The sequence below is a fragment of the Podarcis tiliguerta genome, assembly GCF_965153285.1.
Source record: "Podarcis tiliguerta genome assembly, chromosome: 3".
Classification (NCBI taxonomy): Eukaryota; Metazoa; Chordata; class Lepidosauria; order Squamata; family Lacertidae; genus Podarcis; species Podarcis tiliguerta.
Genome location: NC_139536.1, coordinates 117,732,269 through 117,758,804, shown reverse-complemented (window position 1 = coordinate 117,758,804; position 26,536 = coordinate 117,732,269). Strand labels below are relative to the sequence as shown.

Genomic DNA, 26,536 nt, shown 5'->3' with positions numbered 1-26,536 from the left:
GCTTGGCAGGGGGTTGGACTCGATGGCCCTTGTGGTCTCTTCCAACTCTATGATTCTATGAACTTCTATGAACTTCTATGAACCACCTTGGCAGAAGTCTTTGCGTGTATCAGCATGGAAGCAACTGTAGAGGCAACTATGCTGGGAAATATACATGTGAAAGTGTCCTTGGGGAAAAGTAGCTGTTTGCCAGGAGCTTTCTCAGCTTAAAGCCTTTTCCCAGTGTTTGTAGATAGCTAAGAGTTTATAGGCATTCGTGTCTTTAAAAATGCTTAGAGAAGCAATTAATGCATTTCACGGCATGATAATTATGTTTTATCAAATCATTGTTGCATTTACACAAGGTTGAAATTTACGGACAGTTCAGCTAGCTTTGTCATTTTGCAATAATCATTGCTGGGAGCCAGTGTGGTGTAGTGGTTAAGAGCACTAGTCTCGTAATCTGGGGAACCGGGTTTGCGTCTCCGCTCCTCCACATGCAGCTGCTGGGTGACCTTGGGCCAGTCACACTTCTCTGAAGTCTCTCAGCCCCACTCACCTCACAGAGTGTTTGTCGTGGGGGAGGAAGGGAAAGGAGATTGTGAGCCGCTTTGAGACTCGGGTAGTGATAAAGCGGGATATCAAATCCAAACATTTCTTCTTCTTCTTCTTCTTCTGACCTGTTTTCACCTAAAAGGAGCTTGCTTCTAGTATGCCATCTTATTTTTGAAAAACACTGGGTCTCATTCCCAGAACTCCATCCCATTTCCCTTATCTCCGAAAAGTAGCCGGAGGTCACATATTTCACTAAGAAAGACTGATTTGTTATCAAAATCTGTAGTGTAGTCAGTTGCTATTTAACAACCAAATGCAATTCTTAGATTACAGTCTTGGACAGCTGACTTGGAATTGTGAGGATATACTGAGTGAAACCAATTAACAACAATCAATATTTCAATGAGGACTTATGACTGCATGATATGCATGTACTTACATAATGGATAGAGGGACACGGGTGGCGCTGTGGGTTAAACACAGAGCCTAGAACTTGCCGATCAGAAGGTCGGCGGTTCGAATCCCCACAACGGGGTGAGCTCCTGTTGCTCGGTCCCTGCTCCTGCCAACCTAGCAGTTCGAAAGCACGTCAAAGTGCAAGTAGATAAATAGGGACCACTCTGGCGGGAAGGTAAATGGCATTTCCGTGAGCTGCTCTGGTTCGCCAGAAGCGGCTTTGTCATGCTGGCCACATGACCCGGAAGCTGTACGCCAGCTCCCTCGGCCAATAAAGAGAGATGAGCACCACAACCCCAGAGTCGGTCATGACTGGACATAATGGTCAGGGGTCCTTTTACCTTTACATAATGGATATATTTGCAAACACATTTGTTTACCTTTTTATGCATAAGGCTATGTCAAAACATCACACGTGTATGCCCAAAATTGGATAGAGCAATGTGTCCTCCAGAGACCACGTGTTCTGCATGCACAAAGGCTAGATTGTTCTTTTTTTCCCCATGGGGAGCTCCGAAAAATTAATAAATATAATTTGGATTATAATTTGGTCTTTTTTATTTTAGTTTTAATTGAAGTATTATGATTGGATATATTAACTGGATGTTTCTTATTGAAAAATCAATTAAAATGATTCTAAAAAATAAATAAATGCCAGATTGTCCTGAAGGCACCAGGAGGACACCACTTGCCAAAACTCTGCCAGACTGGGTTGGGTCCGTCTTGGATAGGCAACTGCCTGCATTGGGTTCCATGACATATGAAAGGTGTAAAAAATAAAATGATACCCTGATTTAGCTCACGGGAAAAGGCAGCTACCTCAAGGTAAAACATTTCCCTTTAAAGTTCCTGTGGATGAGAACATTTTCAGTTCAGAGATGCCGGACTGTTTGGTACTTTTTCACAGTTTGAACTATTGAGACAGATTCTTGCACCCTGTCACTGTGTTTGAAGTTGGTATTTTATGTTATTTGATAAGTTGGTGATCTATCCCTGGCCAGGAGCCCACAATCAGCAAAGTGCAAGGCTTAACTGGGATATCCTGTAAAAAAATCTCTTTCATAGAGAAATATATTGCCTTAAAAACTGAATATACCCTGTTAACTAATCTTGTAAAATGTCCTAATAATTGGAAACATCTGTAGATGTTCAAATTTTGACTGAAAGGCACCTTAAGAAATGTTCTGGCAAAAAATAAGTACACCTACTGTGTTTTGTGAACATTAATGGTAATTTATATTCAGGAGAATGTTTATATCTGTAACTACCTCCAAGACTCTAAAATGGTGTCTGTTGTGTATTCGGTGGTCTGTGTTTGCCTGAGCTTGAGTCTGGACTAAGGATTCTGAGCTCCTGTGCTCTGATATCCAATCACAGAACATTTCAGGATTTGGGCCTCTGCCATTGGCCCTTAAAGTATGAGTCATGATTTGCAGCTTGGAAGTTTAGACAGCCAATCACATGGGGGGTGGGAGTGGCCCAGGCCTTCAGAAATGAATATAAGCAGTTGCTTTGCCCGTTGTCCAGTTCTGTTAGTTCAATAAAGGTTCTTGCTGTTATCACTGCATCTTGCCTCATGAGAACCCACCGACACTTCAGTGTCTCTTAGATACTCCTTAGCTAAGACCCCTACTCTAAGGGAAAGAAGGGCCAAGCACTGGGAGATCCATAAGAAGATCTCCCACATGGGGACTGGGTTTTTCCCCTCATGGCATCTTTCTGACCCATGTCTCTCACTTCTTTCTCTCTCAAACACAAACCAAAGAAGCACTTTTCTTTTGCTTAACAAACTTTATATACCACTTGATTGTAATAAACCTCCAAGCAGTTCCCTCCTATCAAGGGAGCCGCTTCCCCTGACACCCAATGTGTGTGATGGAAGTCAGGAAGCCACGTCACATGTTGACATCAGCCGGGTTCACTACACAATGTGCTGACGTGTCACATGCACGCTGCATGGCATGTGCAAGTGAGGTGAAGCATGGTGAGTGCAGAATTCTGAGGGGTCCTAGACCCCGCCTTGAAACTTTTTTTGGTGGGCTTGGTCCCTCAGCCCTCCCTAGATGGCACTCCTATCTCCTATTGAGGGAAACATACAAATAAAAACGGGCAGTTTCTATGGGATTTTGACACTGGCTATAAGGCTACAAGCAGAGGGCACAGTCCCCTGAGAAGACATGTGCCCGTCTCATGGACATGGACGTGAACCATGCAAGACCAGGGTGCCCGCAGTTCTTGTGCCTGCCCCACAGAAATGTGCTAACAAAACAAGCTGGCTCATTTTTAAAAGACACGTGCTTCAGAACTAGGCAAAATAAGCCAAATGTCACTTGTAGGAATGCTCATGTGTCAGTCAGATGTGACACACAAGCAAGATCTAGCCACTGAGTTGCCACAAAATGAATTGCTATTGCATGTAATGCCATAATAATCAACATCCTATCACCAGGAATGCCATTTAAGGAGAGGTTTGGGCATTTCCCACCTCCACCCCCACCGTTTCATGCCACAAACGAGTATTTCTCTGGAACAGGAACGCCTGTCTGTCCAACATCCTGACCAGACACTGCAAATTTGTTCCTGCAGAGTGTGTGCAGTGTAGTCTAAAGCACAATGAGCACCTCTAATCTGAGCAGACGTCACCTCGCCAGCAGCACCTCCAGGGACTGAACTTCAGTTCTGCCAGTAGCTTCTGTGGCATAGCAACTGAAGCACAACTTTTCCTGTGGCTTCTAAACTGTATAATGAAGGAAGGGGGGGGGGAGGATGAAGAAGCCCACTACCTCTAATATTGGGAGCCCACTCCCTAATGGTGTTCCCCTTCCTTCCTCTCCCCCTTCTTCTTTGAGGAATCATCTCCACATCCATTTGTCTACTGAAGGACACATAAATCTCAGCTACAGAATATCTGTGAAAATTAATTGCTAGGTATGTTCTCTCACACCTAGGAGCTGGAAACACGGACCGTCAGTTGCATATTGCCAGGAAAGACTGTTGTTGTTATCTGCCAATGGTATCTTCTAACACGTGATTGGTTTCTGTTTCTCTTCCCCTCCCCAGGGGAGGATCCACTGCCTCTTCCAGTTGTGAGGAAGCGGGAGGTAAGGTGGCCTCGTCAAGGGAAATACAACAAACCAGATGGAGAGGAATTGGGGGTGATCTGGCCATCTCAACAAAATGTTTTTAGAAAAATGTTAGCCATGTCAACAAAATATTTTTAGAAAAAATGGAGAGCAGCAGTCATTCAAGACATTGATAGCCATGTTCAAATATATAAAAGGATGTCACATAGAGGAGGGAGAAAGGTTGTTTTCTGCTGCTCCAGAGAAGCGGACACGGAGCAATGGATCCAAACTACAAGAAAGAAGATTCCACCTAAACATTAGGAAGAACTTCCTGACAGTAAGAGCTGTTCGACAGTGGAATTTGCTGCCAAGGAGTGTGGTGGAGTCTCCTTCTTTGGAGGTCTTTAAGCAGAGGCTTGACAGCCATATGTCAGGAGTGCTCTGATGGTCTTTCCTGCTTGGCAGGGGGTTGGACTCGATGACCCTTGTGGTCTCTTCCAACTCTATGATTCTATGATTCTAAGACTTGGAAGGCTTTAAAAACAATATCTTACAGGTCATTAATAAATTATTGGAAATAGTGTTCTAAAGAAACAGAAACCTCTGCGTTCGAATTTTTTATAGCCACTTATTTTCAAGGATGATATATTAAAATGTTTATTTTTAAGCTAACCTGATCTCACATTGTTACTGTCAGGCAGTAACTTGAACTCTGGTGCAAATAGTGCATTTACACCAGTCTGCAGTAGAGCCAAGAAAAAACAGCCCCCCTCTGCTGAAATTCTACCCTCCATAATACCACCCCCCCCAATTTAGAAGTTTGATTTCACTCAAAACAGAAGGCAAACCAAAGAAGCGGAGAGAAAAAGTAAAAGTAGCTATTTTAAGAAGAGCTGGGTCAGATCCAGAGGGCTTTTCCGCATGCAGAAGGTGTCTTCTGCTCATGAAATGTTGTTTTACGCCAAACACTAACTTTGTGCGAAGACGAGTGAAAGGAAACCTAATGTTTTTCCACTTGTGCAAGCTCTTCCATCGCCTCTCACACAAGTGGAAAAATGAATGCTGCTCAGTAATGTACCTGTTGTGTAAGGCTTTGTGAATTCTTCTGGAAGCTCTTGTGCAAGCCTTTGTGAAATGTGCCAGGGCTGCTTATGTTTTGCTCAGAGTTCTTTGGCTCTTGTGGGTTTTAATGTTTGTACAGTCAGCATGTGACTTGTGAAGTGATGCTTTAAAAAAAAATCATACAGATTCACAAAACCTAGGTGTCAAGGGCAGAAAACATAAAGGAAAATCATGAGGCTGAGAACTGTGTGGACTATGTGGGGGATGGATGGGGGCAGGGACACTCAGAAAGCCGAGGTCTCCACTCAGCAACTAGTTCAAGCCGGGATAGGAACAGCAATGCCGTGCGCTAGGTTTTGCGTCTTGACGCTCTGATCTTGCTGCCAAACAGGGGTTTATAAAGCACAGGCCTCTGGAGATTTCTCATACTTTCTGGCTTATTCTCTTGGTGTTCATCTTAACTGAAGTCAGCTGTTCCCCTTTCTCACTTATCCAGGGTTTAGCAGTGAAGTGTTTAGCATCTGGTCTGGCTATTATTATAAAGAGAGAACATCCTGCTCTGTTGGGAGAACACCATCATTGGCAGTAAAAGGACACAGACCCTCTGCAGCCGCCAGGATTCCCAAGACTGGCCTGCATTCAGTCTCCCACTGGCTTCCCCTCAGCAGACCCAAGAGGCACACCACCCTCGCCTTAACTGGCCAGAATTTCGTTTTACTTGCATTATTATGCCCTTTATTCAGACCTCAGACAACGAAAATGTGTAGTTAACATTCGCTTGCTACAGTATGATGAAATCAAGCAAACCAAGGACAGTAGAAGTTTGTTTTCTGTTTTTATTCCTGACCACTGCGGAAATGCAAAAGTAAACAAAGCTCATGCCTGCATCAGCGTCCGGCCTCTCTCTAAAAACAGCCACCACCACCAAGGCCAGATTAAGAATGGTGACACCAACAGGCAAAGGCTGCAAGTCCCACTGAACTTTAGGGCGCTTACGGCTGTGCAGGGTTGCCAACCTGAATGGGGGGCAGGTAAGCTCTGCCCCACAGAGTCAGTCACATGACATAGCATACCATTTGACTGCCCATCAATTTTATTGGGGGGCCAAAGGGACCTTGTTGGCTCCTATGCATCTGGGTAGACATATGTAAGCTTGCACCTTAAAGACCTGTTATCCTCAGGGTAAAAGTAGTCAAAACAACAATAACTTTGTTTATGCTTTTATTAAAATCTCATGATTTTGAAACCATTTCCACCTTTTAAAGGAAATGTCCTTTAAAAAGCGTTTTTTGCTTTGCCTTGTACTTTCACAAGGATGAAATTAGCTTTCTCTTTGTATTATAACCTGGCTCCATGCACATGTACAGAGAAAAAGGTCCACCAGCTGAACTATATTCCTGATTTAAGTGTTCATAAGATTGTAAGCTAAGGAACTGAATGTTGCTTTAAGGGGGGGCAGGAAAGGTTGCTACCCCCAGTTGTAGGATTGTTACTTCCCCCTTATTCCTTTTAAGCACAGAATGATTAAGAAGGATTGCCTCTCCAGTCTAATTCTAATTCCTTCCTTTTATATAAGCAAGCACCCAATATCTGGACAGCAGTTTGGGCCCTTGAAGCTTCATGAGATGTGCACCATGCATCAGGATTAGTAGGGGTTTCATGCAACTGTGGTTAAAATTTTGGCAATCCTATTTTAACATAGTAGCTTCTATCCTTCAAAAGCAGAAGGCACCCTCAGCCAAAGCGTGGTATGACATTTCAGAGCACACTGGCTCCAGTCAGCTCCAAGTCTATTTACAAATATATACTAGATAATTATGGAGATGTGGCAGAAGACAAAGAAGCAGGGAACAACATTAACAAAAAAGGCCTTTTTATTGAAAATGAGATTCAAACCTCAAAATTAATATTACAATCATGAGAGAATGCCAAACAAATTCAATTTACAGTTGCAACATACAATACAAATAATCCCTTTGAAGATAAAGTAAACCCTTCCACAATCGCTGTCCGCAGCACAAAGAAGAATGTGTTTGTACAATATGTGCATAAAAAGCAAATCTTGGGCAACAGCAATTGGAGAAAAAAAATGAAAGAAATTAAAGCTTGTATTTACAGGAAATGCTACAAATATCATTTTGTTCCAGCAGAAATTCAAGACTGGTAAAACATATTTAAGTAAAAATAATGTGGAATGTTGCTTAGTGTACCTATGAAACAAAAATTACCATAAAGATATGGTTTCTGGCTGTTCTGTTTAAAAGAATTGCAACAAAAATAAAGCAAGTAATTAAATGTAAACAGGCAAAATGTCAGGTAGAACATGCTGAAATGAAATGTATCTCAGACTTTTAAGATATTAGAAAACTTGGTTTTCTTTTATCTTTCCTCATTACTTGTATAGGTTTAAATTATTGCTTTTGTTCATGGCTTTTCTGTGATTCCTGATCAATTACTTCACCAGGACTCCAATGGCAGGCCCCAACAAGAAGATGGAGCAGTATTCCGGTAAACTAGACAGTGCAAAAGATTCCCCTCTGGAACAAAGCGTGGGAAGGCAGAGCGGGAGAGGAGGACCAGGAAATCCATGCTCAGGGCGGCTGCCTCTGGGCAGAAATAAATGGGGCACCTGCACCATTTTTAAGGGCTCTAAGGTGCTGGTGCCCAAGCAACTTTGGTTGCAATCCGACACACACTTACACTGAAGTAACTCCAACTTCACTCAATGGAGATTATGAGATCTAATCCCAACCCTTCGATCAGCCTCATCTAAGGAAGGAGTTTGGAATTAAATTCTTTATTTATCTTTGGTATACTCTTTGAAAAAGCTTTGCACAAGCAGTTTAATACAATGGACTCCACAAACTGGACCAGCATTTCCACTTCTCAAAGAAGTAACTCCCATCCTTGAGATACTAAACACAGCCCAAAGGATCCCATGTTATGAATCGTCACACATTCCCATCCTGAATCACAAGAGAATGCAATTTGCAGGAGGGGTTATTTGGGGGGGGGGGGGTGAGATATTAAAATGTGTGATATACATGAATAATTGCCAGTTCAAAACAAATGCAGAGTTAGGAGCACAGATCATTTTGAACTTATTTATTTGTTTTCTTATTTATATTATGTCATCAAGGAATCAGGTACCATCCAAGACTGAATACGAAGTTCCCTGCTGAGAGCTTAGGTCTAAAAAAAGAAAAGCATACTAAATTAAAATGTGAGAGACCACAGAGAAAGGCCTTGTGCTTATCAAAGGTGCTTGTGAATATTTTCTGCTGCCACCCCTTCAATTATAATTAATTCAGACTTGTAAAATGAACCGTTTTTTTCTGTGCAGTCATAATCACAGGACATGAAATGAGAATATTTTGGGGCAAACATAACTGCACACCTGAGTGACTTGGAGTTTCAATCCCAAATGATCCAGTTTTAAAACGTGATGATACAGAAATATTACTGTAGGTACAGAACAAAGCAGGAAAATGATCTGTGCTGGATTATATCCAGGAATATAAATCAGTATTTTAATTGTACAAGAACATCTTTCTTGCTTTCTTGCTTTTAAAATGTCTTTGGGTTGCTGCCTGCAGCCCCTGTAACAACACAAAAATATCCCTACAAAATTACTTAAGATGCATATAGTAAATCTTTAAAAAAGCCCCCTTTCAGCAATAAAAATAATGTACAAATATAGTACCTTTATTAAATATACAACAGCTTTTGCACTGGAAGTTCATTTTCTTTTCTTTTTCTGGTTTAATAAATGACAACCAGAAACCCACAAAACTTGAAATGTGTAACCAGACACTGGCTCTTTTAAGTGCTGCTGAAATGAACAAACTTATCTTACAGATACAAATAAATTGACAAGGGTATGCTTCAAGCTACCACAAATAATAAATAGGATCAATAATAGCTCCCGTCTTTGAAGGAAAAGTACACATCAGGAAAGTGTCTCTAACTGACAAAAAGGGTACTTGATATATAACCTTTAGAAGGTAAGTATTATTTTTTTCTAAAGAGCAAATGATTCATACCAAATTTTCAGGAATAATCTAGGGGAATGTGGAGTCTCTCTAATGGGCTGCCTTAGCAATCAGCGGATGATGAGTCTGATACTGTCCAATTATATTATGACCTTGCATAAGTATTTCACCATTTCTTACTGTTGGGTTGGCCAAAACGTAGCCCATACTTATCATTAGTTTCAGCAGCACTGCAGTCCAAAGAAAATTATGTTTGCTGAATGCAGTTGAGGCTAAAAGCAGTGCAAATGAGAACATGGAAAAGGCTAGAGAGACAATGCATTCTGGAAAGCTGGCGCTTCCTTTTAAAGGAGTCAAGCCGCAAATGGCTCTGCTTCATCCACAGTCCCACATCCTGCTTCAATTAAGCATGTGCATAAATCGGTTTCTGGAATCGAGTCTACGGTGCCCAATGAGCTTACTGTCCTCTGAAGTTTAAATAAGAATTCTCCAAACACTTCAGAATGTGTTGGATCTCAGGCACTTGTCAAGTAGCTAGTCCTGCTTGTCATTCTGGCAAAAAAAGAGTTTGGAAGTGGTGGGTGGATGGGTGGGTGGGTGGATGGATGGATGGATGGATGGATAGATGGATGGATGATGAGTCCCAGGTGTAAATGGGAACATGGCCTTAAGAGGATTTTCATTATCCATATTCACGTTTGAACAATCAAATATTGATGCAAGCTGGTCCTGCTGAATTTAGATCTGCTTTGCAGTGGTTCATTTGTGCTTATTCTTTTGTAACCTGATGGTTAAAATATCAATTGATATACTGTATATGCATCATAACTAGTATTTGATACTAGATAAGACCCATAAGATTGGTGGTCATTAATTTTGCTGGCATTTCATTTGGGATTTTATCCAGAATGCGTTGCCTGGGATCTAAGCACAGGAGTAAGACATCTGGCAGCAGCCCTCACAAAACAACCCCCAGCCTTGGGGAGGGGGCTGCAGCAGGGAGAGTGGAGACAAAGATCTTGCACAGGAGAGCCACACCACACACGGCGCATAGGACTTTGGTCCCCACCCATTCAATTTTGAGAAACTTCAATTAGAAAAATGTATCCAAAATGCTTTTCACTCATTCTGCTTCTCTTTCCAGTTCATTTCTGACAGATTAAAAAGGCAAAAGGCAACCAAATAACCAATAACATTTTAAAACAGTATTTCCTTCATAAATTAAAACAATGTCCTATATCAAAGTTTCTTTGAGATGGAAGCATTTTTTATATATAAAAAAAATCACATTGCAGCTGGTTTATATTGGAACTGCCTTTCAGAGATCAGGCATAGCCTTGAGATTTTGTACCGCTAAAAGTCTGTCAGTATTTTTTTAAAAACAAACATTTTTAGAGACCTAAGTCATCATATCATTACATTAAGAAAACTTTAAAGGGATCAAATATCATTAAATAATTATAAATATTTCTTTAAAATTATATGACAATTCATTTTTTTGCAAATAACCTCATTTTTTTACATATTTATAACTTAATAAAATAAAACAAGATAGCCAGACACACATACTACCTAAATTGTTTTGGTTTGAGTAAGATATATTGCCATTATCTTTTGCTTCTTGCATAAGAAATTAGATTTCATTTTATTTTAGGGGGTCTCCCCCAATATATATATATTTTGGTTAACTGATCTAAGGCCAAAAAAAAACCACATAAATGAATAGCACAAAGTAAACAAGGGTGCCTTGGTACCTTGTCGGCTGCTCTTTCAGTACAAAATAAGCCGTGCATCTTAAGAGTTCTTTCATCTGCTGCAAGGCTTTGATAATATGGTTGAAGAGCTATTGTAATCAGAAGATATTTCGGTATAAATAGGAGCACAAACACAAGTAGTGATAAGCACTGTGCATGCATAGGGACCCTGCATATTGTATGGTTGCAACTGTACCTGAATTGTTTTTGTTTGTTCCAAAAAAGAAAAAAGCACGGGCTTTGTCTTGAAAATTGGCAGGAGTCCATTTCTTCCCTCTTGGCAAAATAACTCACTAATTATTATTTTTTAAAATGTTTTACAAGAGTCTAGACATGGGCATCTTTCTGCACTGGAGTCAATATTTTTTAATATATAAATCAGACAGATGTTTCCAAGAGGACAGTAAAATGTGCTTTGATCTACATTGATTGGAACTATGATGCTGGAAGGTCATTCTAACGTTGTATGCATGTACTAAGCTGTTATAACATCCCAGCTACACAGTTGTACATATCAAGAGAATCTATTCAAAGGAAAAGAAAAGAAAAAAACAGGCACTTTATAATTAGCTGACTTTCTTTCTTTCTTTCCTTTTGGCTCACTGACTTTAGGCCGTGCAATAAACTTTCAGTATGGCCTCCAAACGGACTCATCCATTCTGCCACTAGAATTCAAGACTGTTGGGGAACTGCTATGGCTTCCATCAGCCTCCACGCCCTCATTCTGGTTAGGCAAGTTAGGGTTTAAGAGTGCGCTGCCGCCGTTGGAGGTGGTGGTACAGGGAGGCAGCATTCTGGAGGGGGAGCGATCTCCTCCTGGCACCATGGGGAACTGGTATGATCCTGACGATGTGCCGTAGTAGAGATAGGGAGTGCTGCTGGTCTGGAATGGTCCACTTTGATTTTGGGAGGAGCCTGGGTAAGGTGGTGGCAAGTAGGTGTGGTAATGAGTTGTGGATGACATACCCAATGACATGCCTGAGGTGACTGGCGGCGCATAAGTGAAGGTGCCTGGATAGTGCATTCGCGGGTTGGAGAAGCGGCTCTCAGTGAGGGATGAAAGGCTGGCAAACTGCCTGGGATCTGAAAATGGGCCCAGCTCGGAAGCACCTAAAAAATTATAACAAGACATGGGGGAAAGAAGGCTGTAAATATCCAATTTCTTTTTTTTCCCTCTGAAAAGTGATGATATAACTTTTTTAAAAGAAAGAAAGAAAGAAACCCATTTCTATTCTTGTTCCCCACAAGAATAGCAAATCATTCTATAGAAACACTACAAAGAACACTTAGCGCCTTTTATTTCCAATCTGTGGTCATGCATGAGAGTCCACTGTGACCAAATAGAGGTGCTCTCCATGGACAGATTTTTAATATTTCCTTCCAAATGAATCCACTACACTTCTGGTCAAAATCCACACAAACCTCAACAGGTATCCATGAGAAATCTTGCAAATACTGAGTTGGTACCTACCGCTGCCCGTGGCACTCCCAGCCTTCCCCTGCTATATAACTGGACTGCCCCAAAGTATTTTTATAAACAGACTGTGGTGTACAAGTCCATGTCATCCTCATATCTTAGCATTTATTATAGAGGGTAAACACAGTTTTGTCTGTGTGATGGAAACTGAGCATGAGTTAAGTAATTTTGGGCTCCTTTGAAATGGAAGGTTAAGTGCAATGGATATGGATTCTAGTTAGGAAACTGTCAGCGGTCGTTAACAGGCCATTAACAGGGTTAAAATTCGGTGAAAAACCATGATGGGTCCTTTTATGTGATACAATGTGCAGATGTGATGTTTCTCATCCCTTAACCATAGTTAAAGGGTCAGAAAAGAGTCACGAGTCTGTGTGTTCTTTCCACGTTCATGCAGATATTCTCCTTTATTGTAGTTTGCTATTATGTGTGCCATCAACATTAACTATGGTTAACAGCAACCAGGTTGCGGTAATCTAGCATTTTAAACCAAGGTTTGAATCTCGTTATGAAGTGAGGAGCACCTTGGTTTAGTCCTAGTCAACGATGTAATGAACTATGCTTAAGAGGGTGAAGGCTGGAAAGCTATCCAGGAGGGAGAATGTAGGGAGAAGGAACATGAGATCATTGGCCCTCACACAGTGGAGGGGTAGAGTTTTATTTCTGTACTGGCCCACCATAGGAGAAAAACAAGGCCGAAAGGGCAAGAGGGCAAGTGTTTCATGAAAAACTATCAATATAGGTAAATTGTGTAGAAAATCACTGGCTAGTACCAATATCAAGAAGCTAGAAGAAGATTAAGAGAAAAATAAATTCAAATAGGCTATCTTTAAACTCTTGGTAAAAGAAAAGGTATTTTTCAGGATACTTCAGGGTTATTTTCCCACCATCAAAATAAAAAGGCAATGCAATATGTCTGATCGACCATCTCAGACACAAGTGTCCACCTTTGCAGCTAGGAAGGTGGAACTTTCAATTAGTCAAAGAATACAATGTCAATAATTCTTGGCTTCATGGAATAATTTACTGTGGTCAAACAAGAAGCAGTCATTCAGTCAATCATTTTATTGGTTAACTGACTGCTATCCCAACTGTGGTGGGTTTCTCACTCCGCAAAATCTGGGGTATCCAAAACTAGTGCCATCGAGTGAAAAGCGTTTTCAAGGTTCACTCCTTGTCTGCCACTCTGGTGGAAGCTGGAACATTTGAATGGCTTGTTAGGTAGAGCTGTCATGGGGAGCTATGTAGTGAGGACAGGCTAGGCTAGCAGACTAATCTAGTGGCTGCCCAGTCTAAATTCTTGCCTGGTCCTTAAACCTGGAGGCAGGAACCGTATAGAAGTGGTTTTCTTCAGGGGATGGGGGAAATGGGTATTGAGGGTTAATCAATTACAGGGGCATTCAAGTGAGGAATGCAGATGGGGAAATGGAATGGTGAGAATCAGTTTGGTAGAATCTGGATAGAAAATTACACTGGTTTGAGATCTGGGAGGAAAACTAGTATTTGAGGATAAATTAATTTAAGGGGAATGGATTAGGGTTTGAGGCTCGAATCTCAGCTCTGCGCCATTCTTGCTTCTTGCCTTGTGTGGGTCATTTGTCATTCTGCCTCACTCGTTTTCTTTCTTCAAAATGCATGTTGCGGCAGCAAATGTGTGGTCAAATAAGGGTTTTTGTGTTTGTGGCTTTGATTCCATTTCTTTCTTGCACCTGTATACATGTAATTCAACAGCCTACTACCAAGAGGGGCCAAAAGAGGGTTACAAGCAGGACAAAAGGGCAACAGCCCTGTCCGTTTGCAGATTCTGGTGTTCAGAAATAGGGTACATCCTCTGAAAGATGGAAGTTCCAATCTGATTGAAGGGGTTTAGAAGGATGGTTGGACAGGCAAGGAAGAGTTTTAGGTGGGTAGAAGCAAGGGAAAGGAAAATAAGAGCGGCAAAGCAGAGTACTGCCCACTTTTTGAAGATTTGACCCATCTTTGCTACCTGGCTACTTGCAATGTGGGAGAAACATCTAGTTCATAAACAGGTATTGTTTAATGCAAGCAGTTCACCTCAGCAAACAGTCACCAAAACCTGAGGGTTTTGTGACTGTTCTTCCCAACGGCCATGCTTGACAGTGGCATGAGATCATTACCAAGAGATATTGCCCTGAGAGTGGCAGCAGAGGATACACAGAGAACTATATCGTGGGACAATAATTAAATATAAATAGTAATAAATAAATAATACTCTGATGCCTGCTGAAATAACTTTGCCATCAGACTTTAAATGCCAATCCAAATGTAAAACCTACACTGCTTTCAATGTGTAATGATATCTCTCCATATTCTTTTTCATATCACCAGGATCCACATGAGACAGGAAAGGAGAGTCTCAAATGATGATCCCAGTGACACACATGAAAAGTGTCCCACCTCCTTTGACTTCTAAGCTACTGTAGGTGGTTTGCTGCTGCTTGGTTCTATAACGTCCTGGACATTCTGGTTTGGCCCAGCAAATACTTTAAGGCACTTAACCTTTTAGCAGACAAGAAGTAGGACTTCAACAGGCAAAATGGAAAATATACGTAGTCGTGTCATTAGCTACAGTGCATTTAGGCATAAGAAAATAGGCACCATCCAGTCTGAATCTGAAAATGCAGAGCCTGACCATGACTTGAATCAACGTGTTCTGAAACTGATGTAAGATTCTAGGTTTTTCCTCCTTGTAGCTGGTCCTAATCTCTCCTCTATCCCTTCTGTGGCAAACCCTCTGCTGGGAAGGGACTTTCCGCTTCATCTCTGCCAGAGGCAATACCACCCAGAAACAAAGTTGTTATTTTAAAAGCAAAGCACATCGCTTCCTCCTTCATACTATGAAAAGGAAGTAATATTTATTGGGAAATTTAAAGTTAGTGTATAAATTCCAGATAGTGAAAAGATTAATAGTGATCCATTTCTGCTTACATTACTGTTAAATTAATAAGGTAAGCAGAACAAGAATCACAATTTTCTCTTTTCTGCGTCTGTTGAAATTATACAGTAACTATAGCTCATAGGTAGAGCATATGTTTTGCATGAAGGAGGAGTCTATAAAAGTTAGAAAGCAAAACACGGAGGCAGCATTATAAGGCTTACTGGAGGAAGATATGAAGAAGCTGCTGTTGCAGAAGACACGTAACCACAGTTGCTAAGCCATCAGGATAAGGAATGCTGAGCACCCCCACCTGGGACTCAGAAGGGAACTGGGGTATATTTGTTTAAGTACTTTTATCCATCTCCACATTATTTTATTTACTCCCCAAGTGTGCTGTCTTTATAGCATAAAACACAGCTGGCTAGCTTTGGTATGGTAAAAAGGTAAAGGACCCCTGGACTGTTAATTTCAGCCGATTTTGACAATGGGGTGCAGTGCTCATCTCCGCTTTCAGGCTGAGGGAGCCAGCGTTTGTCCACAGCTAGCTTTCCGGGTCAAGTGGCCAGCAGGACTAAACCACTTCTGGCGCAATGGAACACCATGACAGAAGCCCGAGTGCACAGAAATCCCATTTACCTTCCCGCCGCAGCGGTACCTATTTATCTACTCGCACTGGTAAGTTGACAGGAGCTGGGACAAAGCAACAGGAGCTCACCTCGTTACACGGATTCAAAATGCTGACCTTGCAATCAGCAAGCCCAAGGGGCTTGGTGGTTTCGACCACAGTGTCACCTGCATCCCAGCAGGTATATTTTAGAATCATAGAATCATAGAATCATAGAATCATAGAGTTGGAAGAGACCACAAGGGCCATCGAGTCCAACCCCCTGCCAAGCAGGAAACACCATCAGAGCACTCCTGACATATGGTTGTCAAGCCTCTGCTTAAAGACCTCCAAAGAAGGAGACTCCACCACACTCCTTGGCAGCAAATTCCACTGTCGAACAGCTCTTACTGTCAGGAAGTTCTTCCTAATGTTTAGGTGGAATCTTCTTTCTTGTAGTTTGGATCCATTGCTCCGTGTCCGCTTCTCTGGAGCAGCAGAAAACAACCTTTCTCCCTCCTCTATGTGACATCCTTTTATATATTTGAACATGGCTATCATATCCCCCCTTAACCTCCTCTTCTCCAGGCTTTTACTTGGAAGCAACTCATTTGAAATAAATGGGGCTTCCTTTCTACTGAGAAAATACAGTAATTTGCAATGCCCCCCACCTCAGTTTTCCATATCCACCAAGCAGCCACTACTAGTCTGCATTTAATCACTGAGCTGGTGAGCAATTAGTGAGAAAAAACTGAGGCTGCAATCCAGTGCACACCTACCTGAGTCTAAGCCTCACTGAACTTAATACGGGTGGGAGGCTGCAGAAAGCAGTATGGTCTGCTTTCATTTGTAAAGCCATTTGTTTACACAAATACTTACTTATTTTTGCCATGTTGGCCCATAATTTTCAGTTGATTCCCAACAGTAATATGCTATGTACAGATTATCTCCTGAGAATAACACACAGAGGTCACCCTTTAAGGAGATCACAAGACAATCTTAAAACTTTCAACCACTATAGCCAAGATTTGTCTTATTTTTTGTTAACGGGATAAATAAGCCCTCACACCTTTTCTTGATGGTTTCTTAAACCAGGTTTTGCCCATGTAATAATGATAAAAGTTAATCTTTTGCAGTTTCTCTGACATTCTGAAAAAATGGTACATTATTTATTGGTTGGGGAGGGAGCTGATTCGTTTTAGGTCTTTAAGACCTAGACACTCAAGATCAGGGGTCTGCAACCCGCAGCTACGGAGCCGCACGTGGCTCTTTTACAGCTTTGCCACGCCTTCGGGGCGGATACTAGAGAGGGGAGAAGGCGAATTGTGCGCCCCAACACTCCCCACTGTGGCGGGCGCTGTACTGGCTGTGACGTCGCATGGGGGCGGTGCGTGCGTTAGTCACGCACCGTCCCGACATCACCTTCCCGCCCGCCCGCCCGCTACATTGTAAGGGGCATGTACGCTGGTCACTGCATTGAAAGGGGGCCTGTACGCTGGTCACTGTTTTGAAGGGGAGTGAAGAACACACACACACAAAAAAGGTAACTTGTTAATTTAACGTTTATTTCTATGAGGAGGAGTAATTCTGAGGGGTCAAACAAAGAAATAATAAAAAAGTGACAAAAAAGTTATTTTTATAATGATGAGTTTTGCGGCTCCCAGTTTTTTTTTCTTCGGAAACGGGTCCAAGTGGCTCTTTTTGTCTTAAAGGTTGCAGAGCCCTGCTCAAGAGGAAAGCAAAGCAGGAGGTGGACTCAAAAAACCTAGATAAATAAGGAAGGCAGTTTCCCAGAACTGTGTGTGTTACACCTGTGGGCAAACTCTCACAAAAACAGCCTAATGAGGAGTTGCCATGAATGTTGAAAATCATTTGAAAAAGCTAAAAAACTCGGTGAGAAAATAAAATGGAGTAACCTAGAAAAGGAGAGAGCATGAGACCCTGAACAGCAGCACCCCTTTTAGATCGCGAGGGCACGCTGCAATATTTTGTTGCAGTTCCCACTTTTGTGAAATTACTGAGAGTTACTCCAGAGCTGACTGCCGAGCCACGTTTACCCTCAACCAGTAGCAAAACACTCTGGGACAGGACAGGGGAGGGAAAAAAATATATTCCAGCCTCTGAAGTGGTAGGACTTTGAACTTGCATCACCAAACTGTTCTTGTTCAGCTTATGCCCATCAATGTAATACTTCAGGACCAGGCAAAGAAATATAATAAGCATCAGTAATATGATTCCAGACTTCTGATGAGCTTGAAGATCCATTTTTATTTTAATCTCAATGTGGAGACCACCCCAGAGACCTTAGGTGCATAACATGTTTTTGGTACAAAAAAGTAGTGAAGGATAACCTAATTTTACTAGAACTCAACAACATACGTTATCTTATTGGGTATTCACCACTTATGTGTGTAAATTTATATGGTATTGGAAGCAAAATAAAAAAGTGTTTGATTATTTAATTTCTAAAAAAGTAAAGGCCCCCTGGACAGTTAAGTCCAGTCAAAGTAGACTATGGGGTTCATCTTGCTTTCAGGCCGAGGGAGCCGGCGTTTGTCCACAGATGGCTTTCCGGGTCATGTGGCCAGCAGGACTAAACCGCTTCTGGTGCAACGGGACACCATGACAGAAACCAGAGCAGACGGAAATGATGTTTATCTTCCTGACGCTGCAGTACCTGTTTATCTACTTGCACTGGTGTGCTTTCAAACTGCTAGGTTGGCAGGAGCAGGGACAGAGCAACGGGAGCTCACCCCGTCATGGGGATTCGAACTGCCGACCTTCTGACAGGCAAGGCCAAGAGGCTCAGTGGTTTAGAGCACAGCGCCACCTCTCCCTAAGTACATGTACCCTGCCTTGGGCCAGTAAGCGGAGGAAATAGTCCCACCACAGTAGATTTGGCAAGCCCAATTTAATTTCTGTACTGCTTACTATATTAAATATATCTCTAAGCAGTATACGGAAAAACTGAAGCCACAACAGACAACTGACAGAAATATTACAAAAATAGTCACATATAGAAATGTTACACTGAAACAAAGTTACCAATATATATAAATCAAGGCCCATTCATTTCCCTTCGGACACACCTTCCCTCTCAGCCTCCCAGGGTCCAAATAAAATCTCAGCTCAGCCACAAAAGTCTCACAGCGAGAAGAGACCCTGGAAAAGGCAGGCGCCATCCGTGCCTCTCCCTCTAGACCTGCTTTTTATATATAGGCCCAGGCGGACGGTCCTTCCCCCGGCTGCATCCCCTTCAACCACCCTTGTCACTCCAGGTGCCGCAGGGGGTCCAGAGGATGAGGAGAGGGTCCCCCTCCACTCACAGGACTTTCTTCCCCCTCAGCCCTCTCCTCCGCCTCCTCCGCCTCCAGCTGCTCACAGCTATTGGTCGGGGGGGGGGGACTTTTATATTTCTACTCTTTAGACTCTGCTGGGGAAAGTACAATTACTTGCGGTGCACTGGCAATAGGAAATATATTTTAGTTCATTTTTGACAGAAAAAAATTCTTTTACTTTTTGTTGGGAGATATGAATACTAAGGGAAACATGCAAGAAGTTTCTTGAATAATATTTTTTGTCAGAATTACATTAGGATTTAGAAGGCAATTTAGAAACATATTTTGCCTATGAACTTATTCCTCAGAGCTGCAGACATCTTGTACTCATGCAAAATGTTAAGAATAACGGGGAGGCTGTCCTGCCCTGGGGACTGGAAGGATACTTCGTTTTATTTTAGAAGAAAACACACACAGTCCTGCCAATTTCTGCCCTGCTTTCCAGTGTTATAAATTGTACTTGTAATATTTGCCAGTGCAATCAAATACTGTCCCGTCTCCACAAACTGGAGAATAAACTATTCCTTTAGAATACCATTCAAAAAATACACTTCTACTCCCTCCACCCACTTCCCCCCTTTTTTTGGAAAAGAAAGAAACCTCCTTGCTGTTTAAGGGCTTCATTAAAAACTTTTAAGCGAAGGGAAGGAAGATACTCTTTGAAACTGAATCTACTGTAGGACAGAAGCCAGCACAAAAGGCCACCCACAGCGCGTGGGGCCATGTGACTCCTCTGTCACATCCTGAAGCCATTTCCAGCCTCTGCACGAGTTTGTACTCCCATTTAGAAGGAGCCGGGATATATTGGGAACACACATATGGAAACACTTTCCTAGAATCCATTTCCATGAAATCCATAAGGAGCCAAGTAGCTTCAGATGTGGTGGTGTGCCTCAGATTAGCCAAAGGGTGGCAGAGGAAAGATAGAAATCCACCCTCACAGCACTTATTTCAGTTCCATGAAATGCACACACGACTTGGGGCTACCAAACTACTGGAGCCATAAATAAATAAATAAATGGCCGCTTTTCTGTTCTAAAAAAAGCAGCATGAATATTCAGTATTCTTATCATAAATCAGGGAGAGCCATTAATGTCACAACAGCTGCCTGTGGTGTTTTAATTAGCTCCCCCCCCCCTCAGCCACCCCCTCTCAGAGATCTATGGAGAAGGAATATGTGCTGCGTGGGTGTAGGTTAAGAGGCAGGAAAAAACTCTTTATTCAACATGTGTGGCCAGAATCATTTTCCAAATTGCACATTAAAAAAATATTAATTGATGGTCATGTGAAGCTTACAAAAACTCCCTTCAGATGGCACACCTTCCTTCAGCCTGTCTGTTGCAGTTGTGACACATTAAAACCAGAGATTGCAAACCGAATAATATCCAGCACACTGCTTTGAGATGGCTGGAAGGCATCTCTCAGTGCCATAGCCTGCTTTGGCCAGGAGACCCCAGGCTCAAACCCAAACCCCCACTTCCTTCCTTCCTTCCTTCCTTCCTTCCTTCCTTCCTTCCTTCCTTCCTTCCTTCCTTCCTTCCTATCAGAAGCAGGGGCATAGCAGGGATTTTCCCCCAGAAGGGACAGTTTCAACAATATTTAAAAAAAAACCAAAAAACCAAGAAAGAGTTAAGTTGCCTCTTCCAACTTCAGATTGCAGTCTTGGGAGAAACAAAAGGCAACCTTGGGGAAAACATCCATGGGGCTGAGCTCTATGTGCCCTATGTCCACTATGAGAGGCAGTGCGCTTCTCTGGATGCCACTTGCTGGAAACTGCAGAAGAAGAGGGTAGAAGAAGGGGGCTACGACCGCGCCCTGCGTCCAGGAGTCCCACAAGCATCTGGCTGGCCAGTGTGAAAGCAGGGAGCTGGACCAGATGGTCCAGCAGGTGAAGGAGTCACCTGAGGTCCTAATACGACAGAGTGTATTAGTGAAGACTTCTGCCCCAGTCTTCCCCCATCCGTCCATTCATCCTTCAGTACCTTAATATTCCACTTTTTCTTCTGCATATTATGATGTCTCCCAAATCTCATTCTGTATCAAGGTAAATGAAAGTAAATGCTTTTGGAGACAAGAACTATGCAGAAGAGTGCAAAGCTTAAATAGTAGCTCCTGTTCCTCCAACTGCAGATTTTAACATAAAAGGTGATTTGGGATTGGGGGGGGGGAGAGGTCTCGTCATCCTCAGAGTTCTATACAGAAACAATAAATATACAGCTGGTATTTAGTTGTTATCTCCATCTGCAGTCCACCATCCCACCTTAATTGCACATTTGTTTCTGGTGCAGTGAATACGTGGTTGTGTGTGGAAACTGTGTTGAATACATGAGATACAAAACTTATCTTCTTCATGCCCAACATTTATTTTGTGACTATTATTATTATTTACTTAGTTCAAAAGCCTCTTTAGTTCTGTTTGTGTAAATGTCATCTGACATCGGAGGGGCTCCCCCTCCCTCTAGCAGCTACAAATTACCATTCACACAAGTTTTGTACTTCAGACGTCATATAGGCAGCACAAGAAGAGTAGAAGCATAAATCACTTGCACTTTCTCCGTCTCCATACAGTGTTTGTAATGAGCAAAGCCACAGCCGAGCCATTACTAGCAGACATCAGGGGGTCAGTGTCATGTTGAAGGCGCTGAAATAATGCAGCTCAGCGCAATACTGTGCTTGTACAGCAACCCAGACACTGCCGTGCCATTAAGATGTACATTTATGCAATGCAGTTATGAAGCCAGGGGCTAAAATGGACAGAAAATGGGTTGTGTCAGGGAAGGAGCAGAGGAGCAGCCAGGTCAGTCACGGTTTTATCTAATATTGAAGGCATAGCTGTTAACTTTTCCCTTTTCTTGCGAGGAATCCTATTCAGAATAAGGGAATTTCCCTTAAAAAAATGGAAACATTGACAGCTATGATTGAAGGACAGCAGCCAGACAACGCGCACAGAAAATATCTTTTTAAAATGTCAGCCCATGACAATAGCTCTCCCTACAATAGCCAGCCACATTGGCCAGAATTCAATCTAGCACAGCAACCAATCATGGCAAAGCACCGAGCATATATTAACTACAGCAAAACTCAGTTCACACACCCAAAAGTGCTGTAACACTCGACTCCCATGCCTACGAACCTATGAGTCTACAAGGGCACAGGTGGGAAAGGGGCTTTTACTGGGAAACAATGGAGAAATGGCCCTTAACTCAAAGGAGAATAGACTTGCGAAACAAAAAAATACCCAGCAGCCAAAGATAATAAGGGTTCCTATAAACAAAGTACACCTGCCCTTTTCTCCTAAGCCCTTTTCATGTGTTCCGCTGATGCACCCAGTCCTGACCCCTGGCCTTTGGCATGTCTGCGTTGTGCCTACAGATGTAGACGATTCTCCAAGCGATCAGAAATCCTACAAAAGATTAGTTTTCTAAAGAATGCAGCACTCTGCATGTTGGCAATCCTGCAGTAGATACAGTTTCAGAGACTATCTTCCTTAGCTTTTAAAAAATGTTTTGATCGAGTTTCTAAGCAGCAAGGAAATTTCTTTATTTTCCACATACAAAAAAAAGGAAGTGGATGGAATGGAAACTATATTCCCGTTTGTGGGGATCGGATGGTATCTGATTTCACTAGCAAATACCACAGTATAATTTATAATGCTGGAAACCAGTACAGAAATGGCAATGACTGTTTTTCATGCAATGAAATAAAATAGACTTCTCTTATTTGTTTATTAGACTTCTCTTATTTGTTTATTATTTCCATTTATCTATCAGGAGATCCCAAGCCACAGTGCATATTTATTTATTTTTTATAAAATTTATATCCAGCCCTTCCTCCCAAAGCTATAATACTGTTAATCATATTCTGGCCCCGCACAGGACATCTGCACTGCATGTCTGTAATATATGTTCATGGTAGGATGCAAAGGCAGGATTCCTTCTTGTCCCTACGCCTGTACAAGCATGTGTATGCAGGCACATTACAGATGTGCAAAGGTGTGTGTGTGTGCAGAACCATTACCAGGATACTGCCCCCTGTGTGCTCACTGAATGAACACAGCACTGCTGGACCATGTGAAGAGGCCAAAAGGAAACAGGCGTTGGAAAGCTGCTTTTGCCAGGCTTTCCTTAAGCCCTGTTTCCCTGTTTCCTTTTCCTTGTAGCTGCTTGCTGAGACAATCAGAAGCAAGGACTTTGCAAAACAGCCAGAGGAGGAGTTTAAACCCAACACACACCCGATGCTTGAAGAAAATGCAATCTGAATAAAAAGGACAAATAGACAAGGAAAGAGAACAAGCATCTCTTCCATATACATCAGAGGAAATACATTTCACATACCAAAAGAATCCTGTGAACTTCCCCCCTTTTCAGTTTGGGCATGCTGCAGAAAAATGACAAATTATCCCCTCCAAACCAAGCCCCTTTTCTTTTCGTTTTATGGGGAGGGTTGTGTGTATGTGGACAGATTATCATTCTGATGCTGTCTTTCTGCGTGTGAAGGAGGAAAAAGACAGAGAAAGACAAAAACAAAGGGGAACACAGAAACACACACAGAGAGAGGGAGGGGACTCAGCTATACAGCTGCAATTAAACACTTTCAATGCATTGTAAAGTGCAAAATACAAATGTGGCACTAGGTGGCGACAGTGAGCTATGCAAAATTCAATGTATTTTTCAAAGCTTTCTTTTAAAAAGCATTTTCACAGTGTTTTTTTTATATGTGTGTAGATTCCACCACAGACAGACAGACAGACAGACAGACAGATGTTTGTAGGCATCTCCCTCTGAGACAGAACTTTAAAATCCTTTCCATAGACTTGAATAGGGGCGAGGTTGTTGTTGTTGTTTAGTCATTTAGTTGTGTCTGACTCTTCGTGACCCCATGGACCAGAGCAGGCAAGGCATTTCTGTCTTCCACTGCCCCCCTCATTTAGTCAAACTCATGCTGGTAGCTTCGAGAACACTGTCCCACCATCTCGTCCTCCGTCGTCCCCTTCTCCTTGTGCCCTCCATCTTTCCCAACTTCAGGATCTTTTCCAGGGAGTCTTCTCTTCTCACAAGGTGGCCAAAGTATTGGAGCCTCAGCTTCACGATCTGTCCTTCCAGTGAGCACTCAGGGCTGATTTCCTTCAGAATGGAGAGGTTTGAACTTCTTGCAGTCCATGGGACTCTCAAGAGTCTCCTCCAGCACCATAATTCAAAAGCATCAATTCTTCGGCGATCAGCCTTCTTGATGGTCCAGCTCTCACTTCCATACATCACTACTGGGAAAACCAGAGCTTGAACTATACGGACCTTTGTTGGCAAGCTGATATCTCTGCTTTTTAAGATGCTGTCTAGGTTTGTCATTAGATGGGGGGAGGGAGAAAACACTATTACAGTATCATCAGCTGGAAGAGGAGAGGGAGAGTGTGAACACAAAGGAGAAGAAGGGGAGGATGGATGGAAAGCTTAGATGGATGTAAGATGGGGAAAGTGAACGATGAAGGAGAAAGGGGGAAAGGGGCAAATGATGTAGGCAGAAAAGGAATAGTGTAAAGATAAAAAGGAAGGTTGGAGTGAAGGGGACAATTCCGGAAATGGATGGAAGGAGAAGGAGGTGGAGGAAGAAAGGAAATGAGCTGAGGGAAGAGAGTGAGGAAAGAAGAGCAGAGGAGGGAGGGGGAAAGGAGCAAGGGACACGGAAGGCAACCAGAGGATGGACAAAAGGAGAATGAAGAGAAAGGCAGGAGGAGGTTGCGCTCTAGCAAGCCCAGAAATCATTTCTCCTGCATTGCTTGGCTCTCTGCTTCTGCTTCTTCACAAAAGGAGGAACTATTTACTGCTGCATAATCCTCATATTCCTCATAATTGGGGGGGGGGGGTTAGTGGGGGAGGCGGGAGGAGGGAGGCAAGAGATGCCATACTGCAAACTACCTCACCGCAAATAATTGTGCACTCAAGAGAATAGTCTGAGAATAATTGCCATCAAAACTCAGAGGTGAACTTTAAGAATCTAAATTTTGTACAGAATTTTTCAAGTGACTCATGTTTATTGATGAACAAATTATTTCATATGCCTAAAATGCGGAGTAATAAATAAATGAATAAGGGTGCAAGTCTTAAGTCTGCCTGCAGAAGGTGAGATGGCCCTTTAATACCTGATAATTACAATTAACTTTTTATTAGGTTTAATCCCGATCTGAGTTTTATTTGACTAAAGAACTCTAGCTGAAAAAGAGAGCTTCTCAGTTCTACTTTATTACTTTTTTATTTCATTACTTTATCAGACTTTTTAAATACAGTGGTACCTTGGTTCTCAAACTTAATCCATTCTGGAAGTCCGTTCCAAAACCAAAGCGTTCCAAAACCAAGGCACGCTTTCCCATAGCAAGTAATGCAAAATGGATTAATCCATTCCAGACTTTTAAAAACAACCCCCAAAACAGCAATTTAACATGAATTTTCCTATCTAACGAGACCATTGATACATAAAATGAAAGCAATAAACAATGTACTGTAGTCACACAATTAGCCAGTAGCTGAACTGGGTTCCACACAGTCACACGCCAAAAAGAGAGAGCCACAAAAACGCAAAATAAATAGCTAAAACAGACAGACCTCAGCATAACACTCCAAACGAAAGTGTGGTACTCAAATTGGAAGCGTATCACTCAAAATGGAGCATGTTTGATTTTCAAAAAAAGTTCGCAAACCAGAACACTTACTTCCGGGTTTGCAGTGTTTGGGTTCCACGTTGTTTGTGAACCAAGGCATTTGAGAACCAAGGCACTACTGTATATAAAAAGGCTTCTCAAATATTCTGTCCACTTTACTGTTCCTCCTAGATACAAAAATGGAACATATCTACCGTGTTCAGAGCTCCAACATTGCAGCCTCCCATGTTGAACAACCGGTTGAATTTAGTTTTTGAAACTAGGGTGGTATGATGCGTTCCTTTTCGATGTCTGGAATAAGACATTTTGTTGTCCCCCATTAAGAATTAGCATATTGTTTACACAAAAGCCAAAAAGGCCAGTTAGAAATAAATCATTACAAAAGCAGTTCAGGCTGCAAGGCATTATTCCAGTTTAAGTTAATATAATTTTAATGAGCACTTCAGAAAAGGGATATGGTGCTTATGGAAAATGTCCCTAATTAATATCAGACCTTAAATTAGGAATAACAAAAAAGGCAGTATCATTTGGTCTCAAGCTGGAACTCAAGTATATTTTGGCATCATTACTAACTGTTAGCAGCAAGTTCTGAAAACAGATGCAAATCCTGATATGTGCCCTAAATATAAAACACATTGCACAAAAGAGCTCAGATAAAACATATATCTGTGCACTCACACATTGATTATAGTGTGCTATTTCCTGT

General features: G+C 42.1%; 1 protein-coding gene across 10 annotated transcripts in view; it reads right to left on the bottom strand.

The window, feature by feature from the left end:
* RUNX2 (RUNX family transcription factor 2) overlaps positions 1 to 26,536 on the bottom strand; it is a 222,454-nt gene that overhangs the window by 40,958 nt on the left and 154,960 nt on the right. For 4 of the 10 annotated variants that reach the window (XM_083435594.1, XM_083435591.1, XM_083435587.1 and 1 more), the window contains one exon: positions 11,830 to 11,973. The exons of 4 other annotated variants lie outside the window; for them this stretch is intronic. In XM_083435594.1, coding sequence (XP_083291720.1) covers positions 11,830 to 11,973 — 144 coding nt within the window. Of the gene's footprint in view, positions 1 to 6,991; positions 8,310 to 10,664; positions 11,974 to 26,536 lie in introns of those variants that run through there. 2 more of the 10 variants (XM_083435588.1, XM_083435595.1) reach the window with 2 other exon arrangements.